This window comes from Botrytis deweyae, assembly GCF_014898535.1.
Source record: "Botrytis deweyae strain B1 chromosome Unknown BDEW_035, whole genome shotgun sequence".
Lineage (NCBI taxonomy): Eukaryota > Fungi > Ascomycota > Leotiomycetes > Helotiales > Sclerotiniaceae > Botrytis > Botrytis deweyae.
This window is the reverse complement of record NW_024066242.1, coordinates 259,717-282,468: the sequence shown is the minus strand read 5'-3', so window position 1 is coordinate 282,468 and position 22,752 is coordinate 259,717. Positions and strand designations below refer to the sequence as shown.

The 22,752-nt window shown below is 43.5% G+C and overlaps 6 protein-coding genes across 6 annotated transcripts; 3 read left to right on the top strand and 3 right to left on the bottom strand.

The window, feature by feature from the left end:
- Positions 1 to 608: 608 nt before the first annotated feature.
- On the bottom strand, positions 609 to 4,037 carry EAE98_010325 (uncharacterized protein; the record flags this gene model as incomplete). The annotated part of the gene is made up of 3 exons (XM_038957946.1): positions 609 to 763; positions 820 to 2,418; positions 2,468 to 4,037. 3 exons carry the CDS (start codon positions 4,035 to 4,037, stop codon positions 609 to 611), a joined length of 3,324 nt encoding a protein of 1,107 aa, XP_038805738.1.
- A 329-nt stretch (positions 4,038 to 4,366) lies between these two features.
- EAE98_010324 (uncharacterized protein) lies at positions 4,367 to 5,537 on the top strand (the record flags this gene model as incomplete). Its single annotated transcript, XM_038957945.1, has 2 exons — positions 4,367 to 5,043; positions 5,111 to 5,537. 2 exons carry the CDS (start codon positions 4,367 to 4,369, stop codon positions 5,535 to 5,537), a joined length of 1,104 nt encoding a protein of 367 aa, XP_038805737.1.
- A 1,391-nt stretch (positions 5,538 to 6,928) lies between these two features.
- EAE98_010323 (uncharacterized protein) lies at positions 6,929 to 8,142 on the bottom strand (the record flags this gene model as incomplete). Its single annotated transcript, XM_038957944.1, has 2 exons — positions 6,929 to 7,992; positions 8,058 to 8,142. The coding sequence occupies 2 exons, from the start codon at positions 8,140 to 8,142 to the stop codon at positions 6,929 to 6,931; spliced, it is 1,149 nt and encodes a 382-aa protein (XP_038805736.1).
- Positions 8,143 to 9,074: 932 nt separating this feature from the next.
- Positions 9,075 to 16,727, bottom strand: EAE98_010322 (uncharacterized protein; the record flags this gene model as incomplete). The annotated part of the gene is made up of 7 exons (XM_038957943.1): positions 9,075 to 10,383; positions 10,487 to 15,254; positions 15,319 to 15,442; positions 15,501 to 15,584; positions 15,640 to 16,087; positions 16,147 to 16,264; positions 16,331 to 16,727. The coding sequence occupies 7 exons, from the start codon at positions 16,725 to 16,727 to the stop codon at positions 9,075 to 9,077; spliced, it is 7,248 nt and encodes a 2,415-aa protein (XP_038805735.1).
- Positions 16,728 to 17,990: 1,263 nt separating this feature from the next.
- EAE98_010321 (uncharacterized protein) lies at positions 17,991 to 19,030 on the top strand (the record flags this gene model as incomplete). Its single annotated transcript, XM_038957942.1, has 3 exons — positions 17,991 to 18,101; positions 18,166 to 18,322; positions 18,393 to 19,030. 3 exons carry the CDS (start codon positions 17,991 to 17,993, stop codon positions 19,028 to 19,030), a joined length of 906 nt encoding a protein of 301 aa, XP_038805734.1.
- An 856-nt stretch (positions 19,031 to 19,886) lies between these two features.
- On the top strand, positions 19,887 to 21,979 carry EAE98_010320 (uncharacterized protein; the record flags this gene model as incomplete). The annotated part of the gene is made up of 8 exons (XM_038957941.1): positions 19,887 to 20,079; positions 20,141 to 20,185; positions 20,250 to 20,336; positions 20,388 to 20,510; positions 20,592 to 21,010; positions 21,065 to 21,233; positions 21,300 to 21,717; positions 21,781 to 21,979. The coding sequence occupies 8 exons, from the start codon at positions 19,887 to 19,889 to the stop codon at positions 21,977 to 21,979; spliced, it is 1,653 nt and encodes a 550-aa protein (XP_038805733.1).
- Positions 21,980 to 22,752: the final 773 nt, after the last annotated feature.

Sequence of the window (22,752 nt, the reverse complement as noted above, 5' to 3'; positions counted from 1 at the left end):
TTTTGTATAGGAGGCTAGTTTATATCAAGTACTGGATTGACTGGCTTGATATAGAATGTTCGACTATAAGTCATGGTGAGTTAAAAGACTATTGTTGGGATCACCCCGGCGGTGATTGTGACGTCTTCATAATAGGTCTAATACATTGATTGATACTGTGTGTTGTCAATCGAAAGGTTGAATTGAATTGTATTGAAAGCTTTCGAAAAAGGAATAAAAAGCTCCACGACTTCGTAATCTAGGACAGAGTAACTGGACATAGAATTTCGAAGCGTGTTGCAAATGCGAACTATCGTTTAAGACGTCATATAAGTCGCAGAATGGAATTGTATTAAAGAATGAAGCTAATCCATATTACTGCGATACTAATTTCCATCAATAAACCTATGAAAGTTGAAAGGAATAAAAAGAGAGGCTGGAAACCATATTCATTTTGTTCTTGTGTAGGTTACCTAAAAAAGGACTAAAAGCTCATTGAAAAGGAGAGTTAAACTCGATTCTTATTCCTGATAAAATGGAAGCTGTTGAAGATACTAGAAATTTTTTGATTTGACGCTAGAGTGCACTGTAGTGTTCACTGTGCTATCTGGTAGGCATTTTGATCGAGGTTATTGCGATGGAGGGTATTGTGTTGGCGGATATTGTGTTGATACAGGTTGCTCTGTACCACTGTATCCTTCAGATTGCTTGAGACTGCTGGAGTCAACATTGTACCTGCTTTCTTCATAATTTGGTGCTGATGGAGATATAATGGTACCATAGTCTAAGCAGCAGATCAGTTTGACGCGGTTTTAATGCTAGGCATATTTGAAGAAGTACCTGACATATTTGCAGCGACAGATGAGGTCGAAGTTGATTGGTCGCGCTTAAATTTCCATTCGATAATCCCCCTGGAATCGGTGCCATGAGATTGCCATTGCTTCCTATCATGATCCCATTCCCATTCACTCCATGAAGTGCAATTTGACCTTCGATGATGATGATGATGACTTGGAAGGAACGGAATAACTTCCTCGGCCTCCAGGGATGGGCCGGAACGCACATGAACCGGAATTCTGGAAAACTTCAACCGAATGTTGCCTTTAGTGCTGTTTTGAAGAGACATCCCATTAAGGTCTTGGATACATTTGGTGGCAAAGGAAACATCCTCAAATTCGACGAAACACATTAGACGATTCGGTCCAGATGTAAAGTATAAGCGTCTGAAGCCTTTCTGCTTAGAAAACATTGCCATAAGTTCTTCCTCGGATGTATCCCTCGGGAGGTTTCCCACAAAGAGAGTACTGCAAGGGGGATTCTGTTCCGCTGATTTCATCTGCGGGAGATTATGACGCTGGTAAGGAATATGCGGGATTTCTTGTTGGTTGCTGACAGATGGACCAAGATCAGTCGATGTACCTTCATCAGGATGATTCTCGATAGGATATTTTGACTCAGGCGTCTCAAATCCTTTTAGTATAAGATTCGATATTGATGGATATTCAATATATTGTTTAGTCAAAGTATAATCAGCTTCATCTATTAGATTATTCTTCCACATATATTCTATTACCAAAAAATCTGGTTGAATATTTGTTTTTCCATCAAGGAAATGATCACGACTGTGTATCATTCTATTGCGCCAATTCTTGTATGAATTATCGATATCTTCGAATTCTTTATCACAGAAATGACAAAAGCATTTCGATGGAGGAGGAAGGTTTTTGAAATGCGTTAGACTGTGTGCAAACCAATTTTCGAAATCTTCTGAATTGAATGTTACTCCACAATCATTCCATATGAATTCGCATGGAAGAACAATGTTAGATTGAGGCAGAAAAGTAGTTTGATCATTTGCGCTCAATGAAGGATTTGGGAGTTCGCTGCTATTTCCACTTTGGATAGTGCTATTAGAACTCGAATGCAAGCGCTTATCTTGTTCACCCAAAGAGTCTGATGGAGATTTGGAACCTCTCACCGGTCCTTGCGATTCATCATATTGACCAAAAGCACCACTTTCCACACATTTCATACAATACCAGTAGCCACCAGGAATATTGTCTAGATCGATACAATGTGTATGATAAGAAGCATTGCATCCATTGCATGATAAGAGAACATTTTTTTGATCTGACTGATCGCACATCAGACATGGTCTTTCTACTTCTGGCTCTTCCATTGAAGCAAGAATTTGTTTAGCCTTGTCTGCTACACCACTGTCGCCTTCCTGGGAGTAATGAGTGACAAGTCTCTCCATAAGTACCCTTGGATTGGGCAAAGATAGATCCTTTGCTTCAAGACTATTGCTGATTTGTTGGAATGTATCTTGTAGAGGGACTACATAAGCTTCGCCAAGCGGATTCGATGCAACTACGTGACCATAAACCTCTAGAGACTCCTGGTCTACGATCAAAGATCCACATTCACCATCAATGACACCTAGACAGATATCGTTAGCTAAAATGCGCGTGAAAGACTCGCAACTCACAGTCAGAGTCAGACAAAATTACGTTCCACGCCTGACAGAGATCTTCATTTGGTTTGCCTCCAATGTAAGATTTGTTGTTAAGCATTACGCCCTTTCTTGTTCCGCTTACTCCAGAGATCATGAACACGTTGACGTCGCTAGTTTTGGGAATTGCCGAAAGAGTCCGAAAGAACTTGGGATTTGCGGGGTCATCTTTCGAATAAAACGCGTTAGGTCGCTCATAGTATCCATTATCAAATTCAATCAAGGCCCAGTCGAGATTCGCTGTCGTATCTATTACAGACAGTATATCCACCTTGCGGCCACTTATAGATTCACCACACTGTTCAGTCGGCCCGTGATCAATGGTTGTTTTGGCATGTGATCCTCCGGATGATACTGATTCAGCGTCCGAAACACATTCGCCATTCTCAAAGTCTTCGTATTTCACATCATCAATCCATGGCCACTCTGGTTCACTATCTTCGGAGTCATCCTCATCATACAAAACTTCTGCTTCGTTTGCCGTCGTTGGTTGTTCTTCACCCTGCTGATCCTTGAACAAATGATCCACAGTCAAACCATATAGCTTAGAGTCCATACTAATAAGTAGCCCTAGAGTCGAGGTACGATCACCATACTTTATTAATGATCCACACATTGTGAGAAACGAATGGTTCCTGGCAACCACTTGCTCCATTGCGGACTTTCGTTGGGTAGGTGTGTTTGCTTCCCTCCAGTAGACGACATTGAAAGGTAATACAATAGGAGCAGATACTTGTGGATGAGGCTTGCTAGGAGCCAATTGAAATTTGTCCCAAAGGGAAGAATTCATCAGCTGATATTGTCGACGGATGTGCTTGCTGCCTAATAATGATCTTAGGCATTTGAAAAGAGCTTCAGCGCAAAAGATGATGACCGAGGCAACTGCGTTTGCTGGAGTGCTTCCACATAAACGTAGCTCATAGTTGATCTTTGAAGTGTGATACTTTAGAACTTTGTGAGTATCCACAGCCTGCTTAAAAAAATCGACAAGTTGTGGATATCGCTCTTGAAATTCCGATTTGATTGGTGCACGAGGGTAGATATTCTTATCCGTACCAGGTACCCTTCTTGGATCGGCATAATCTGGAGAGGCTACTTGGGTGTACCGCACAATGGGTATCGTAGTATTAGCTTGAACAGGATTCTGCGAGGTACTCGGGCTATTTTCCAGCGAGGATTTTCTCTGCACAATAGAAGATGCAGTAACGGCCTGAAGAGGGCTCTGCGAGGCACCCGGGTGGTTTTCTGGTAAGGGGCTCTGCGCGATAGGACCCTTGGGGGATCTGGAGACAGCCTGGAAAGGGTTTTGCGAATAATTATGACCGTTTTCCTGTGGGGAGCAAGGATGTCTTTCTCTTGGACTACCTTGAGGTTGACGATGGATTTTAGGTTCGTTTGATGGAAAGTTTTGTGATTCAAAGAACTTGGGGTTAACAGCCTTGCCGCAGGCAGATGACCGTTGCCACGCGTTGTTGATATTGTTCAACGGCTGGTTTGTATTTAGGATCTCTACTGAGCCGCGCTCAACGAAAGTCTCCGAATTCATTTTTTCAAACACAATTAAAGTGTATGAAACTTTGACTTTGACTCGATATTGCCACTGTATCGGTGCAAGAACTGTTGAGATAAAAATTCTCCGGGAGTTTTGAAGAGGCGGATTCATGAGGTTACATCGAGGCAGTGTTGAGAGGTAGGCTGAACAATACCCCCCAGCATTTGTGGCTTGGGCGGTGCCGAAGGACCTTCCAATCAATACAGTAGAACCAATAAACTAAGGCTGGCCACATGTCATCGAATTGCTCTTGCGACCATCAGACTGTATACTTCAAGCTTTCATTTCAAACTACATTCTGAAAGAATAATACATATTGCACAATGCGACCTGCCACAATAAACGAAAAAAAGCTAGTTGCGAAAGACCTTTTCAGCGCCGAAGAAAAGATTCACTCATTCAGTACATACTTCCAAATCTACGACCGTTTGATGAGTCCCCAATATGCAACGGTTCAAGTACATCCTTCTGCCTTGAATTCTCATGATGATATTCGAAGATTGGCTCTTGAATTGAGGGCAAATCCACAAAGTACACGTGAAGAATTCAGAACTAAAGTATTTCCAAATATTTCGACGGATCCAGAGTCTGTAATTGACCAGGAGCGTGCTATCAATGTCGCTGTGCAGATTATGTTGATGATTGATTGCTCTGATAAAGATCGTCACTATGAAGGCTACGAGATTGGCGGCTTCCGGCCAGTCAGTTGGAATAGCTCAGAGCAGTTCGCCGATTTTGTGAAGAAAGTCTTTCCAATGGATGTTCACGATCAAGAGAAAGTTCGAACGGCATTGAAAGAGAAAAATGCTTTGAAATGTTGGAAATTAAGGAAGCGAGCACATATCAAATTCGTTTCAACGGACAACATAGCGGAGCACCTTCTATACGACCCCCAAGATAACGTCGTTCGCCTCTTCCGCCAAACAGCATTTCTAAAAGCTCATCTCCGACTTTCAGCTAGCCAGCCTATTCAGCTCGGAATCGCTGAAAGTCTCAAATTGTGAGGTTCATGTTCAATTAATCCGATATATCTATCTTGATCAGCTTATTCTAACTTGCGTTTTCAGGGGGACGTTACCACCGCAATTGCTCCTAGAGACATTGTATTCCTTGCAATGTATACTATTCCCTCCAACTGATGAAAAGTCGTCTCGATTTCTGGAGAACATCATTCAAGAAGCCGAAGCCAGTTTTGACCCGGATTGCCTGCTTTATGAAGGATACAATAGACCGGTACCGGAAAACTTTGAATACCATTACTGGGGTGATCGGCTTGCTAAGTTAAATCATCTTGTGACACACCCAAGATCGAGCCATCGTATTGGCCAGTGGATACAAAGGAATGCTTCCGAGAGGAATGCCTTGTTTGTAGCAATTTTGTCCCTTGTTCTATCAGCGTTTTTTGGTTTCTTAAGCGTTATTTTGGGAATGTTTCAGGCATGGGTGGCTTATATGTCTTGGAAAGCGCAGGTGAACGCTCCGCAAGCTCCGTGACATGTTGATGTTGAATAGGCAGAAGGACAAGCCGATCGATGTGGTTTCGAGAAAGATTTTCTATGCCAGTACTCTCCTGAAAGTGATGGTGACTGGAAGCTAGTATGAATAGAGAATGATGGAGGATAAGCTCCCTCGGTTTGTTACCACGATGGAATTGGTTACTCAGGAATTATAACTTGTTTGGAGGGCGTTGGGGTGATGATAATCGATACATAGTCATAGTAAAAGGATAGAAACATGGAGTTGTCGCAATATATATCAAGAACTTTTTTGTTTAAAATAAAATAAAATAAAATGGTAGAATCATCTGACTCAGAATCACACTTGGTCGTATCCAACTATCCGCTAACAGCCATCTCGCTACCTCTTTTCCAGGTCCTCTGCCCCACATCTACTTTGCCAGAGAAGCTCACTTGTGAATCGTGAAACTATAAATGCTCTAGCGACCCATCCAAGCAAGGAATCATAGGTAGAATTAACAGTCTTCAAGTAATACCCAAATCGAAATTACGCAGCATGGAAGAGAGGCGAGCGCTTTGACTCCTAAAATGAACAGCTTACTCTAGTCCGAAAAAGCTCGATGAGAGTAGACCAGTTGAGAATTAGTTCCAGGAATCGATTAGGTGCAATAGCGATGCAGACTTCATACGGAACCTGGATCTATAGACAAAGTCTCATGCGACTTATATTCGTGCCCTCGCCCAGGTACTGTGTTTGGATAATACCCAACCTTGTGTCATGACTGACAAATGTACCACGTGAATTTGCAATTTGCACTCGTCTGCCATTGAAATTTTCGCGTTCATGGTGACTTAAACCCAGTGCTCGTATTGGCGGGTCAGGAAATATGGCCTGGGTTGGTTTCCAGAGGGTAGATGGGGAGTAAATTAAGGTTGTTGTATGGATATTTGTGAAATTTCGGACTTTCTAAGCTTTGATATAAGGATTAGGTGTTTTAAGGATTCAGTCTTTAATTTCAAGCTTCAATAGGCTTTGGATATAAGGCTTAGTGGGGGGATTATGCCGATTAACCAATGGCCTGGCGATTGATGTACGTTAGGGTTTTAATGTAGCGATTCACGGCTTAGATCATAGAGCAAATTGTTTTTTTGAACAACATTAGACGAGAAGCTTCAGCCCTAGCCTTAGGCCTTGTGGAAGAGGCAGCTGGGGGAAAATAGTTGCTTCAGTCACTTCTTGCAGATTCAAAGGATATATACATGAGTTGAAACTTTCTCTTTCCTGACTACGACCTAATCATCGATCGATTATATGAAACCCGTAACTCAAAATCCAAAGACATACATAACCCTAAATCTAATCGTCTAACCCATGATCCATGACCCATGACCCACGACCCCTAACACCGTAAAATCACTCCACTCTAGTTAGCCTGCTTGTACGGTTCTACTATCATCCTTGTCATCATCACCGTTACACGTCTTTTGCGCTTTCGCATTCAAATCAGCGCCACTTGCTAATAATAATTGAACCCCAACATCGAAGCCCTTTTCAATAGCAATATGCAGAGCAGTCCAGCCCATGTCATCATACGCATCAATGCCTTGCTCCCAGTCTCTCTTATCGTATTCCCACAAAAGCAATCGTAAAACACCTTGATGCTGATTCATGGTAGCCCAATACAATGCCGATCGTCCCCGTCGGTCTACATCACTGATACGAGCGCCGTGTGCAAGAAGTAGACTGACTACAGGTTCGTGCCCGTCTATTGACGCATGAATTAAAGCCGTTCGCATGTCGCTATCTTTTTCATTGCAGTCGATATTGTGTGAAATAAGTGTGCGGACGATCGGCTCGTGACCTCGACGAGCGGCGATGTGTAGCGGACTCAGCCATCCTTTGCTTTGTCCATCTGGTTTGAGTAATACTGAAGTGGGGCGTTCCTTTGTCAAGCTCGATTGACTGGAGTCGCTGCAGTTGTGCGGTATCAAGGCCATGCCCGGATGGACGTGCGGTTCATGTCCAGAGCCTTTGTGCTGTGCGTGATCGGAGCGGGTGGGTGAAAAGACACCTCCCAGGGTCCCATAGAAGTTGAAGCAGTCTGAGCTCATAGGGCTAGCCGATGACGTCCTTGATGTTCTCAGAGAAATGAAGTCTAAGTTCTGATCGAAATTGGCTTGAAAGTCGGTCATCGGTGGTGTCGAAAACGAGCTGTCACTGCCGGAAATTAAGCTGTCCATGAAATTGATATCGTCTAATCCTTGAACACCATTATTGGGTGTGTCATTTGGGGAGCCGGCCGTCGAACTGCCAGATGTTTGTGCAGAAGTGGCTACCCTGGTGAGATAATCGGACGAATTGGTGCCAACTTCTGTGGAATCTTGAAGATCTGGGACTTCTATCAGGTCCGTTTCAGTAATCGAATGAGAATCTCCACTAGATACTGGCTGATTGCTATCGTTAAGCGCAAATTTTGATGTCTTGCGCGACTCTGTTCTCCTGATTAGACCGCTGCCCACAGACTGTAGGTTGGTAAATAATGGTAATAGTACTCACGACGAAATTTGCGTTGGGCAATGCGATTTTGTGATCTGCGACGATGAACAGGGTCAATCCTCCATTCAATGTCTACCTCGACCATTGTTGCGACACAAAAGAAAGTCAACTATATAGTCATCCCAGGCTTCAACAGAGGTTGTGACATTAGGGAATCTCGGAACCAATATAGTGCTTGCTCACATTGAACATTTTTCGACGCTCGCTCATCCTTATTGGCCTTGCACCACATTTGCTGACGGGCAGGGGTGATCCTAAAGATACGCATATAGGATATTACCCTAGAAATCTCGGAGCTGAATTTAAGACGATATGCAGGGCCATGACACCGGGTACACTATGGCTGTTTGCCGCCCACAATTTAAAGTCATTCTAATTGGATGACGAACTTATTGGGAACCAGAAACGGTCGGTCGGATGGTACGAGCGATTTTACGTAGGGGAGTAGATAGCACACAGGCCTGGCGTGATACGGAAAAAGTGGACCTAGATAGGTTTAGGCGGATGAAGATTCAAAAGACTAGCTGTTTAGCGATGACACAATATTAAAGTTTCTGGAGATATTTACACCCTTGATTTTTTTTACAACGTATGCGTATATCACAAGATAAGATGGAACTCAAGCAAAAATCTAGATTACATGACTTGACATTTGAAACTGGGTACCTGGGTATCTAGTTGATGCTTTCGGTATTTTATTAATATAGACTAATAATATTGTTACAAAGACTAAAACTTAATAAAGATTAATATATTAAATTTTAGATATCTAGTTAAGTATACCATAAATTATTTTTATCCTTATGAAATTATTAAAATTATTAAAATTAATAATACTCAGATAATAATAGCTTATCAACCTCTATATTCATGTGCCTTATCGCCGATTTTGTTGCCGCTTTAAATTCAGGATGTCACTTGATGAAACAATGCAGGAAAAGACTCTGATAATTTACTGGAGTAGAAGCGCCAAGTAGAATTGCTAGGAATACAAAAGTGTCAACAACGTGTATCTGGCTATAGGAGCTTTGACACGAGTTTCTCGCACAGTGCAATAAGTGAACTGGCATTAGTAATGTCAAGTGTCGTTAGTTCGGCCCCAAGCTCAATACGAATCCAATTCCGCAGCTCGACTGCTGCGAGCGAATCCAATCCATATGATATTAGGGGTTTCGCCGTTTCCATCTCGGTTTCCAGCCGTAAGATCTTGGTAAATTGCGTTGCAATCACCTCCACACATACTTTGGCCAGGGCTGCCTTGTCAGCTCCTGATTTGCGCATCATCCGAAATGCTTCTATTGTCTCATCGCCCTGGCCACTTCCGCCATCTTTATTGCCACCTGCCGCGCTTTGGAAAAGATACCCAAATCTTCCTTCGTACGAGAGATCTGAGTCCTCGGGCAGTGGAAACCCAATACCAGCGATCAGCTGTGTGTTGCTACTTGCATTAATCGGTGCTTTCTCGTCTTGCTGCAAGATGGAATAGCTCAAAATCTTTCGCAATGTATTTTCAGTTACTGGCGTCCACTGTCTCTTGTCGAAACGAGCATCGAAACCCTCTTGCTCGGCCACGTAGCCAACGTCTTCTATGAGGCCGAGATCAACAGAATTTGCCCGAAGACCGAGCGATTCACGATACTGGGCAAACGCATCCAGAAATGTGTTTCCCGCAGCATAATTGGCCTGTCCCTTGTTTCCAACAATACCGGAGATGCTCGAAAGCAAAGTGAAGAAGTCAAGTGGCTCTTTTTGTTCTTGAGAAACATGATGCAGATTCCATGTTCCATTGAATTTGGCGTGAAGGGCCGTGTGGTAATCATCCAGTGTCATGGTTTCAAATGGTTTGTCTCTGAGTATCATAGCCCCTTGAATGATCCCGGCAATTCGTGGTGATGCCTCCTTGAAGACTTTACTCATGAAACTCACGCTCGCAGCGTCACCCTGAGCATCTACAACTTCGCATCCATATGCAAGGCAGTTTTTCACAATCTTTTGTGACGCAACATCGCTAATGCCACTTCTACTACAAGCGATGATATGCCTAGCTCCATGCCGCGCCATATGAATAGCCAGGGAGCCACATAAGCCTTTCAAGCCACCAACTATGAGATAGGAAGCATCAGATCTAAGGTTGAGTTTGCGTGTTGCTGGCCTAATAGGCACCTGCGAGTCTATTCCTTTATCGGAGATAACGACCTTCCCTATGTGTCGACCGCTACGAATGTAGGCCAGTGCTGCTGGAATGTCGTTAAATCCAAAGATGGTAACTGGGTGAATGGGCTTCACATGGCCACCATTAACCAACTCGAAAATCTGGTCTAGCAATCTAAATAGAGTGGCACAAAGAATTAGAATCTGATTGACCGAAAACTACTCTCATACAAATTGGGGTAGAGGAAGTTCGGGGGGGGGGGGCAAGCGGGACATACCTTGAAATCAATGGATCTACGATGTTTTCTGTGTAAGAAAAGTCCATCGCTCTGTATGAGCAGTTGCGATCGAACGGCTCCATAGATAAAGTGTTACGGTCAACGATGTCTTTCTTTCCAATCTCAACCATAGTTCCACCATCGGCGCAGATTCGCCACGAGGCATCGAGCAATTCTCCAGCGAGGGAGTTGATGATCACATCGACACCGCGACCATTGGTTGCATGCATTATCTGCTTAGCAAACTTTGTGTTACGCGAGGAAAACATACGCGACGGTGGAATGCCGTAATTTTCGGTTAGAAATTTGCGCTTTTCCTCTGTGCCAACTGTAACATAAATCTCGGCCTTCTTGTATTGGGCTAATTGAATGCATGCAATTCCAACACCACCAGATGCCGAATGGATCAGAACAGATTGTCCTTCTCTCAGATTGGCAATATCGTAGAGAGAATAGATTGAGCACAAGTACACCGAAGGTATAGTTGCGGCATCCTCAAAGCTCATTGAATCCGGTATGATGTGAGCTCGCCCGACACCCATTTGGAGACGATTTGCATAACTGCCTCCGTTCAAGAAGCAGACACGATCTCCAACCTTGAACTTTGTCACACCGGGTCCAAGGCGCTTTACGATACCAGCTCCTTCGTATCCAGTGGTGTACTCGTTCTCAGGAACAATCCCCATTGTCACAGCTACGTCCTTGAAGTTGACACCCACAGCCATCACTTCCACTTCAATCTTTCCTGAATCTACCGGCACCTCTCCAACAGCAGTTTCACACCATGTGAGACTCTGGAAAGTTCCAAGACGCTCAGCTCTCAATTGAACGGCTGCTTCAGTTTCGTGTAAATTCTTGAGTGCAGGCTCTGCGCCTTCAACCTCGGCTCTCTTGAATTCATTCACTTGGAGGTCCGGAACAATTCTTTGCACATACAAAGTCCCGTTGCGTTCTACGAACTCTGTCTCAATGACGGACTTCGAGTCTGGATGGTTGATTTCGAGCGAATTGAGAATAGCGTCAATGGCATAGTTCGTGGCAGGACCGGCGCTCGACTCCACGTCTAGAACGCTAAGTTTAACGCTAGGATCCTCTCTACGAGCAACGCGGAATAAACCATGAACGAGAGCATTGTTTGGGTCTGTCACCTTGTATTGTGCACCTTTGGTGACCCAGAGCAGATGGTTACCAGAATTGATAAGCATCTTAAGGCCTTCCCACTGAGTTGCGTTGATTTGGGTCAACACTGAGTTATGAAGCTCATCTAGAATCAATACCACTGTTCCTGTTGCAGCAACATTGTCCGGTGAGTACGTCGTCTCTGTGACTTTCCACCCAGATACTTCTAACACAGCTTTGAGCGAGGGATCCAACGATGGGGTAGTCTCCGAAAACCGCACGACAGATAAGTTCCTAGGTTGCGAGGTGATTTTGACTTGATTAGTGTATAATGACCATGCCGGACTGTCATTATCATTAGCGATCTGTAGAACAGAAGTAACCCCCTTCACTTCCATCGCTTCTTGTATCGCTAAAGAGTTTGAAAATCGGTTTGTAACACCCGCAACGGACTGAAGTAGCTTTTCTTTGAGCTCGTGGACTTCATCGAGTGTTATTGTTTCGGTCACAATGGGAATTTCAGAGTCCCTCACAGTGACTTCAGAAGACTCATTCACTGTCCATGGCGTCTCAGGGGACTTTATTGACGACGGTGATTGAGACTTCTCGTCAAGAGGAGGGGTAGTTACAGAGCTATTCCTTGATTGCAAGTCACTCTCTTGCACTACAAGCGCAAATCCTTTCTCGGAAAGATGAGACTTGATGTAGTCGAGACTATCATTCAAGCTCTGGTCAACCACCGGATTCTTTGCAACTTTGAGAATCACAAGGTCGTAAATCGCATCTTGTGGCAAATCCAAGGCATCTTTAGTGGGATTTACTAGAAAGAATGATGAATTACTCTTTGCCTTGTACTTGTTTTGGATAGAGACGAGACCCTTCGCATCTCCCGAAGCAAAGTCATACTGCAGATAAGCCGATCTTGATAAGGGATCTTCAGACTCAAACCAAATAGATCTCGTCTCACTATGGTTGAGGCTGACCTCAAGAATTCTCAAAGCAGGCCGCTTGTGCGCAATCAGGTTTATAACCGAATCAAGTTGAGTCTCGGAATTCTCAGCATCCAGACTACCCAACTTTTCCTGGGAAAAGAAAGTGATATCTGGCTTCCAAGAAATGCAATCAAATACGTGTGGATCTGTTTTTATTCCCGTATCTAACTTAGCGAAGCGTAGTGCAGACATCTGCATAAGGAGAGCACCAGTGTCTGGGTGATAGACTGAACAATTAGCAAAGTAGCTCTTAGCTTCTTCCAGACGACCACGGCCAGAATATTCCGAGGAAGCGAGCGAGAGACCCTCCTGGAGACCAGCAGGCACACTGTTGATAATCAGGTCATCGATTATGGAAGGTACCAGGACAGCATTTACTGAGCTGCGTTCTCCTGCCCATAGAGCAGGTGTGACTGTCTGGAAGCATCCATCAAGAGCTGCTGGATGGATTGGATAATAAGATTGCGGTGACCATTTTGAAGCTGGCTCTGCCAACGATACCTGTGCCCGAGATTGTCGTTGACCACTGCTAGACTCGACTTTCAGTAGCTTCTGGAAACTGGGACCAAAGCCATAGCCGGCTTCCGCCTGAGCTTTATACCAGACCTTGCCAGAAGTTGGGTATTGCAGGGGTGTGTTATCAGACTCTGCCAAATGCTCATCAACAGGGTCTTGTATGCGAATCAAACCCGAGCAATGCTCCATTAAAAGGTCTCCGGTCGTTGAAGAAATGCGAAATTCTTGCCAATCTTTACTACCATGCTGTTGAGTCAGCGATAAAAGTATGGCGGAGTCTTTATCGTCTTCTAGTACTAAAGCTTTGTCAAAGCGGATATTTCTCAATCGATAGCATAGCTCATTGGGCGAACTAATGATTAGATCCTCGGTCGCAGTGGCGCGTGTTTTCTGGTACAATGCTTCTACAGCCATTGCTATGTATCCAGCACCAGGCATCAAGACATCTGAACCCATTTTGTGATCTTTCAGCCATGGAACATCAGTAAGGTTTAGAAGCTTTCGCCAGGTTGGTGACTTCCACGTGGTCCCGATGACTTTGCTTCCAAGTAAATCGTGATTCACGAATTGCTTAAACCTCCAATCTTTGCTCGATGCATTCTCATGCCAGTACTTGACGGAGTGATTCCAGGTGTAATTTGGAAGATCAATCAAGGTTTTAGGGTTGTTATACTGATTGACACTTCTCAAACTAATGTCATGGCCCGCGACGAATAGACGACCTGCCAGATCGAAAATAGCTTTACCCGCAGCCTGACCTCGAGCCCATGAAGGACTGTACGAAATGCCATCACTGCTAGGTAGTGCTTTCAAGATCTGCGAGATAGGGCCAGCAAGAGCCCCCGATGGACCAATTTCGATCAAATAGTTTGGAGCTTTCTCGTCCGAAAGCATCTCGTTGAGGGCCTTATCAAATCGTACTGGTGAAACCATGTTTGTTTTCCAATACAATGCGTCGGTAGTAGTAGTCTGCTTCAGTCCAGTGACTGAAGAAAACATCGATACATCTGATGATCCACCAAGGGAAGCGAAGCCCGATTTCAAAAGCTTCTCATACTCTTCACCAATCACCTCCATAAGCTCAGAGTGGTAGGCAAGGTCGACTTGGAGAAGTCTAGCGAAATGACCGTTGGCTTTCAATTCCTCAGCCAGCTTTTCGAGCGCCTCGCGCTTCCCGGACACAGTCAAACTGCTAGGACTGTTGAAACAAGCGATCCAAGCTTTTCCGGCATACTTTTCTAAGAATGGCAACAGTCCTTCTGTTCCTAGACCCACAGCTAACATACCAACATCACTTTCGACTTCGTTCTTTCGATTCACAGCAGCCCGACCTCTATAGTAGGCTACCTTGATGGCAGTGGCTTGGTCGAGAAACCCTGCTGCATATGCAGCCGCAATCTCGCCAGATGAGTGGCCAACAACGCTTTGAGGTTTGATACCCCACTTTCGAAGAATGTCGATAATGCATAGTTGAAGTGCTGTGACCAGAGGCTGTGAAAATTCTGGTTGACGAAAGTGTTCGGCGCTGCGAACTTTGGTTAACTCGTGTATCAATAACCAGGTTGGAGGCTGTGGAAGACTCTGTAGAGCATCATCAAGGTTATTGAGTATATTTCTTGTCCATGGAAAGAATTGCAGCAAGTCCTTCCCCATTTGAGGCCACTGGGCACCCTGACCAGTGAACACGAAACCAATCCTCAGGGCTTCTGGATTCTTTTTTCCAACAACAAAATCGTTTTCGTCAATATCTGTGCTTCGTGTTGTAATATACGCCCGGTGCCATAGCTTTGTTCTCCTTTCAGAAAGCGTATACGCGAGATCCTCAAGATTGACCTTGACACGAGGGTTGATCAAGTGGTTGCACAATGCCTTGATGTTAGCCTTAAGCGAAGCATTATCATTTGCCGAGACAACGAGTGTATACGGATGCTCTGAGTCATCTTCATCCAAAGTAATCTCGTCAGTATCAGATAGGTATGAACTGATGTGATGCGGGCCATCTGGAAATTTCGGCTGTTCCAGAATCACGTGTGCATTGGAGCCTCCATATCCAAACGAATTGACACTTGCTCGGCGAATAGAACTTTCAGGCCACGGAATTGAGGTGCGAGTAGCCTTCACTTTGAGACCAGCAAAATCAACTATAGCCACATCATTGTTAGCAATGGAACTTTGCAATAGATACCACGTTTGGGCTGTGCTTACTCTTTGGACTAGGTTTTATAAAAGTTGGATTTCCTGGGATAATTCCATTTTCGATGGCCATAACAGCTTTCATGATGCCTGAAATACCCGCTGATGGCTCAGCATGTCCTAAGTTACTTTTTATCTTGAGGATAAATCAGTGAGCGCTCATGATTAACAATCCAGTAAAAAGGGACACTTACCGAGCCGATGATGAGTGGCTTATCTGCTGAGCGTGTCGCACCAAATGCGGAAGCGGCACCCTTCACTTCAGTGGGATCTCCAGCCTGTACAAAGCGCATCAATTAAGCCGTTTTGTTTACTCTTTGGGGTCAATCCTACCTGCGTTCCGGTGCCATGGCATTCGAGATATGCTGTATCATTCAAATTGGTAATACCTGCATTAGCATACGCTGCTCTGATAGCAGCAGACTGAGCTTCGGCGCTAGGACTAGCAATACCTGGCGTTCTTCCATCGCTATTAGTAGCAGAACCTCGAATCACAGCCCTAATGGGGTCCCTATCGCGAATAGCATCGGATAGTCTTTTGACGATAATACTGCTAACTGCTTCAGCCTTCACGTATCCATCAGCGTCGATATCGAATGTATGACATAGCCCAGTAGGCGAATGTGCATTTCCGACCGCTCCAAGATCCATTACATGCTCAGGATTCAAATAAAGATTGCTTGTTGCGATGATAGCCGCATTTATCTCTCGAGACTGTAGATATCGGCAAGCTACATCAAGACCCACAAGACTACCAGAGCAAGCGGTGTCGATAGTCATACTGATAGGCGTAAAGTGTCAGCCTCAAGGGTCCAGTAAAACGTAAATTCATATTCTCACCTCGGTCCCTTGATATTCAAGAAATGACTTAGTCTGTTAGCCATGATAGCACGCCCAACTCCAACAGTAATGCTTGCTGGCCTATCTTCAGGATCTCTATTTTGCATATCGCCATAATCTGAAGTACTTAGTATTTTCATTTTCATTTTCACGTGGACAGTAGTTCAAGAACATGCTTACTTACCTGATGCATATGAACCAACGAAACACCCGACAGGTGCCCCATCAAGACTTTCTAGTGGGATACCAGCATTTTCGAGTCCTTCAAAGACAACTTCAAGCATCTGACGCTGGTTTGGATCCATTGAGATGGCCTCACTCTTCGAGATCTCAAAGAATGAAGCATCAAAATCCGCCGGGTCAATATCTTCAAGAAACATACCACCGCATGGTCTCATAGTGCGTGGCTTTTGAGACCCATCCCAATGTCCCTCAATATTGAATCTTGATTTGGGCACCTTATTCGAGGCAATGTCTCCTCTCTCGAGAAACTCCCAGAGTTTCTTTGGTGTAGTGTTACCTCCTGGGAGGCGGCATGCAAAGCCAATGATGGCAACTGGCTCTTGAGAATGTTGAGACATTGTAAAATTTGATATGAGGTTTATCGTATATAGATCGATAGAAATTTTTGAAGAAGGGAGTTGATCATGAGTTGGTTGTTCCGATATCATAGCATCTTATATAGAAAGGAAGCTGGTAAATACGGTAAATATTCTGGTCATTCTTTGTCTTCAAACCTAATCACTATACCCATCAAAACTCAAAACATCGAGACTTGAAGTCTCACCATATCACGAATATCCCTTATCTCCGTCCATAGGAAGTTCGTAACCTTCAGCCAATATCTCTATATTCTCACTGATTCTCAGATTTTGGCTCCAGTTTTCGCCCAAGACATTGATCACGAGAAGTTGTGATTTAGAATTTGTCCTAATATTACAATGCAGATCAACAATTCTCACAACAAGCACGTGCTCGCTTGAATCAATCCATGATGACCTTGCATATAGGAAACTGCAGGCAAGGGGCACAGAGCGCTTACGACCCCCGTTATTTACCCAGACCCATATCTTCTGCGATCTGGCATAGCCCACTGCTCCTAGTCCTGCATTGACTACAGATTTATCTTCAGCAAACGACTTAAACCCCGCGGTAAGATTAGTGACTGCACGGTAATTCAGCGGGTCAAGGGATTCATACCCCTCTATCTTTAGTAAACCCTACAGCTGCATGTAAGACACCCTGGATCACGAAATACATGTTGAAGAAACCGTTAGACGATCACGCCACATCTTCAACCTCATTGCACCATCTCTTAAACGTATGCTACCAGCTTCTTCGGAGAATGAATAAGGCCGATCTATGTTGCTATTGCTTGAATCCTGATAAAAGTCCCAGCAAATTTAGGCAGCTTTTCGGTTGGAGAGCTAAGATAGTTCTAGATAGGGTGATTATGCAAACGCAATGCATTGAGATAAGAACTAGGAGAGTGGGCTGCACGAGGTAAGATGTAAGAAAGAGCCCCCTCTTGTTGCAGAAGAGCAAATAAGAGTGAGATGCACAGTGGCCAGCTACGTTTACACGAAGCCTTCCATGTTTTAGGGATCAGTATCATTGTAGAAAGAGGGTACCTTTTACTTCGATCCGTAGATTCCTCTTAGATAGATAGTCAAGGCCGGGCTGTCATACATGATCTTCTGTTCGGTTATATTTTACGTACTATACTCCCTCATCATACGCTTACTGCCAATTCTGTCACTTCATCTAAAATCTATTACATTACAATATTCAACATCTTCCAATAAAGTTACCATTTCAACTCCTTAGAAGATACGTATTGAGATATGGCTCTGCCGGCGGTCAAAGTTGAATACAAGACAATAGATGGCATTACCCTCCGAGGATTGCTACACCCTACGGAGGTGAAAGCACCTGCCATCATCATGACACATGGAGTAAGTGCTTTTCAAACTAGCATTCAATAATTCGTCTCTGTTCTTGTTACTAACAACAGTTTAGTTCAACTGTGTCAAAGAAATGCTCTTGCCAGAAATAGCTCGAAGATTCCAGGGTATAGGTTATAACGCATTGATTTATGATCCTCGAAGTATCGGAGACAGTGATGGACTTCCTAGAAATCAGATCAGCCCATTGCAACAAGCCGAAGATTTATCAGGTCAGTATAGTATATTTCAATCAAAAGAAACCTTTTGCTGTTCAGTTTCGGCTTACAATTCGCTGTATAGACATTATAACACACATCTCATCTTTGCCGAACGTTGACTCTCGTCGAATCATACTTTGGGGTATGTCCTTTGGAGCAACGGTAAGCGCTTGCACAGCAGCTGTGGATAGGCGAGTTAAGTCACTCGTAATGGTGTGTCCCCTTTTTAGCTTCTTTCAGCCAGAAAAGCGAGAAAAGGTTTTTGCACAACTCATTAGAGATCGGCAATCACAACTGCGAGGTAATGAAGCATTCACATTACCTCCATTTAATAGCAAGGGAGAAAATCCAATGGGGTTTGGGGGATCAGGGGGGCCAGGCGGAACGGAAGCATACAGCTTCATGTCCGCAGTCATTGATCATGGTGCCCCCAATTTCCGTGACCGTATCACACTACAGACATACCAGAAACTGTTTATGTTTCGTCCCAAGGTACTACTCGACATGGTTCAGGCGTCAACTCTAATGATTGTGCCCGAATTAGACGATATTTCGTCGCCTGAAGAACAGATTGAAGCTTTTGGGCTCCTAGCAGGACAAAAAACCCTGTATATAGCGAAAGAAAAAGGACATTTGACTGTTCTTAGTGGAGACAAGTCCGAGGAAATCTTGAGTACCATGACAGAATTCATCAAGACAGCTAGTGAGTTGGAAGCATAATGCACCGCCGCGTTTTGACTTTGCGCCAGTGTCTGAAGACAAATAGTTTTTGAATAGAGGAGTTGGCTGGAATACAATACTTCTTCACTGCATCTTCAGGGAAACAAAAGTAATATCATCACTTGACCTACTGTGCCATTTTGAACTCTCGAATTTCTAGCTTAGCTATAGAGGATATTGTACTAAAGTGTCCTATTATTCCAGTCAAAGTGTCCATAAGCCAGACTTTCAGACTGGATGAAGCCATGAATATTCACAATTAATTCAACATCAAAGTAGACTATGTCAATAGTTGTTGAAGGTTTCCCTATTTTAGTTAGATACAGAATGATAAGGTCTTGTATTCTCGGACTGCAGTGGGGACTATTAGAAATCTTCCTTGTGACGATGTATGTTCCTCCGTCAAAATTGATCATGATTCAAGACCTCTAGATAAGAATCCGTCAGCTAACAGATACCTGACCCTTTGCCAGACTAAAGTTAGGCAGCTAAAGTTTATTGAACAAGGTGCATGAACGTTGGTATGTGCCGCAATTCACCCATGCGGAAAGGAAAATAAGCTTCGCAAGTATTTTAGTGAGCACGAGGCTTACAACTAAACCTGCAATGCAACCTTCAATACAGCTTACAATGCATAGACTGATACAATCGCGTGCTCATATTACGAGTGGAAACCAGGGATCAGAATGGGTGTACAACGGTCGATATAATGCTGCAAGTAAGATTGCTAATGAACTCAAGGAAAGGTGGCAAATTTCTTGCCAGCCTCTATCTTAATTTATTACCGTCAAGATCTTAGATATTAAGCTATGTGAAATCCGCAATCTTCCTTTACAAACCTCCAGATACTACCACGATGGCTGAAACAAAGCTCCCCGATACCATTTCAAGTTTCGGTGAATTTCTACGCAGCTCTGTAGATGGTCCCGGGACGAATGCTTTGTTTGGCTCAAATTTATGGAACACAAGGAACTATTCGACCCTGACACCATTGTATCTCATCATTTCACTATGGATTATCTACAGTACTGGTCTTGCAGCATATCGATGTATGTAACTTGAGGACCTGGCAGATTTTAGTGAACAATCTCATTGACAATTTTCTCGAAGTAACATTATCTCCCATCGCCAAGATACCGGGACCAAAGATAGCAGGTAAGACTCTTCGAATTCCTTAACGACTGTTGTAAACTAACGCTTTGATTTCCTCTGTCACAAGCTGTGACATTTTGGTATGAGATGTATTACGACATTTGGCTTGGAGGGACATATTACCGAAAGATCGACGAGATGCATAAGAAATATGGTATATTTCCCACACTGTTCATATTGCAACTTACTGACATGGGAGTTTCAGGCCCTATTGTCCGTATCAATCCCTATGAAGTTCACTTAAATGACCCGGATTTTATCGATTCTGTCTTTCCTGGACCTGGGAGACAAACTGACAAATATTTCTTCACTGGTAGAAGAACAGGAAGTAAGAATCGAAGAAGATTCAACCACTTCGCGCAAAGTTTCATTTAAGCTTCCCAAGCTGACTTTTTTGGTTTCATCACAGCTCAAAACTCCATCGTTGCAACCATCGATCATGATATGCACCGCAAAAGACGCAACACAATCACTAATTTCTTTTCAAATGCTAGTATTCGTAGACTAGAGCCTGTCATGAAAGAACACATCAATACTCTTCTATCTAGAATGCAAGGTGCTGGAACGAAGGAGCAAGTCTTACCAATGCATTTTGTGTTCCGGGCTTGTACCAGCGATCTTATCACTCAGTATGCTTTTGGAGAATCTTTCCATTTCTTAGAACAGGAAGATTTTTCCATGCCTTACATGGAATCTACCGATGTTTTCTTTAAACTCAATCATACCTTCTGTCACTTTCCCTGGGTTGGTACGTTGCTCGCATCGGCACCACCTTGGGCTATCAAAACCTTTATTCCATCTTTGACCGAAATGTGGGATAAGGCAGCTGTGAGTTGCTCAATAATTTAAAACATTCTAGCGTACTGATCTCAAGTATATCAGATGTGGATAGAACGTGTCGATGAAGTTAGAAATTCTCCAAATCCTGAAAAAATCAAGACTACGATTTTTGAAGGCGTATTGAGTAGTAAACTTCCCGATGAGGAAAAGACCAATCTGAGGCTAGCACATGAAGCACAGTTGGTTGTATTTGCAGGAGAAGGTACAACAGGTATGTGTCAAACATATATTACAATAGAATCTTTAGAGCTAGGGAATCTAGCTAACATCAACACAGCCTATACGCTTCAATCTGCTCTCTTTCAGCTACTCGCCAATCCCAAGGAATTTGAGAAGGTAAAGGAAGAGATAAATGCAGCTATTCCAAATTCAGATAGCCTCCCATCTTTCTCTGAGGTGGAAAGCCTACCATACCTGAACGCAGTGATTCAAGAGACAATTCGCATTCATCCCGGCGTTGTCTCACGCTTGCCACGAGTCTCTCCCAAAACTCCGACTTTGTACCATGACAAGAAAAACGACAAAGATTATATCATTCCAGCCGGTACCTCGACGAACATGACTGCTCAAATTGCACACATGAATGCAGATGTTTTTGAAAATCCATACGAGTTTAGTCCACAGAGGTGGATTGACAATCCAAGACTCGACAAGGCCTTTATTGGTTTTGCTCGAGGTACGAGGAATTGCATTGGGTATGTCAAAATTTATGGAACATGATTAAGTATGAATTAACTAAAACGTGTGTGTAAAAACAGAATGAACTTTGCACGTCTCGAAATGTCCCTAGTTCTTGCGGCTATTATTCAGAAGTATGAGATTTATCGCGGACAAGACGGACCGACGTTGGAGCTATTTGACACGCTCCGTGAAAGAGACATTGATTTAAATCACGATTATATTATACCTTTCCCCGCAAAAGGCAGTCCAGGCTTACGCGTTAAGATAAGAAATTAGACAGTATCCAAATTATTCTGGGGGAAGAACGGTTGCTGATTTGCAAATGAGAAGAAATGGGGTTTGAGGATAGGCGAGAATAGTCTAGATAGTTTTCTTGGGAGAATTTAGAATGAATTCCACGCACAAGAGTAGAATCAACGTGTTCAAAATATGAATCAAAAGCTTGCATAAAATAGGCAAGCTATTCATAAAATTCGAGTAATATCATTTTTTGGCAAGGACCTAGCGGGAAAAAGTTCGAACAGCTTTGCTGATTGATCTCTCAAAGATGGGTGGACCTACACTAGCTACTTTGCAAGTAACTGACTTAACACTTCTTATGATATGGTGATATGAAATGTGTCCTGCTTTAGCTCTTGTCGACTTGCGACTCTTCATGTGACCTCAACTATGTCCTTTTAAGTCTCTTGGCACAATTGCGGCTTTAGAGTGGTAATTGGCAAGATGGGAATGTTCAAATTCTTCCAAGACGTGACACATGTGGAGTATTAATCCCTGACATGTCTTTGAAAGACATGTCTCGCCACGATATTTGCTCTTAGCTGACCGATGAGCGGGGATTAACTTTAACTTCCCAGGGTGACTATGAATCCAGAGCTGATTTTGAATGTAGAATAGAGTCCTCATCGGGTTTTCAAAAATTGTCGAAGCATGTAAAATGCCTAGCATCTATGAAACACTTTTGAGAAGAATATAAATTTCGTGTCCTTAGGATCGCACGCGAGGCAGAGTCTGACAGTATCGATAGAAGATGATACCAACAGCGATAG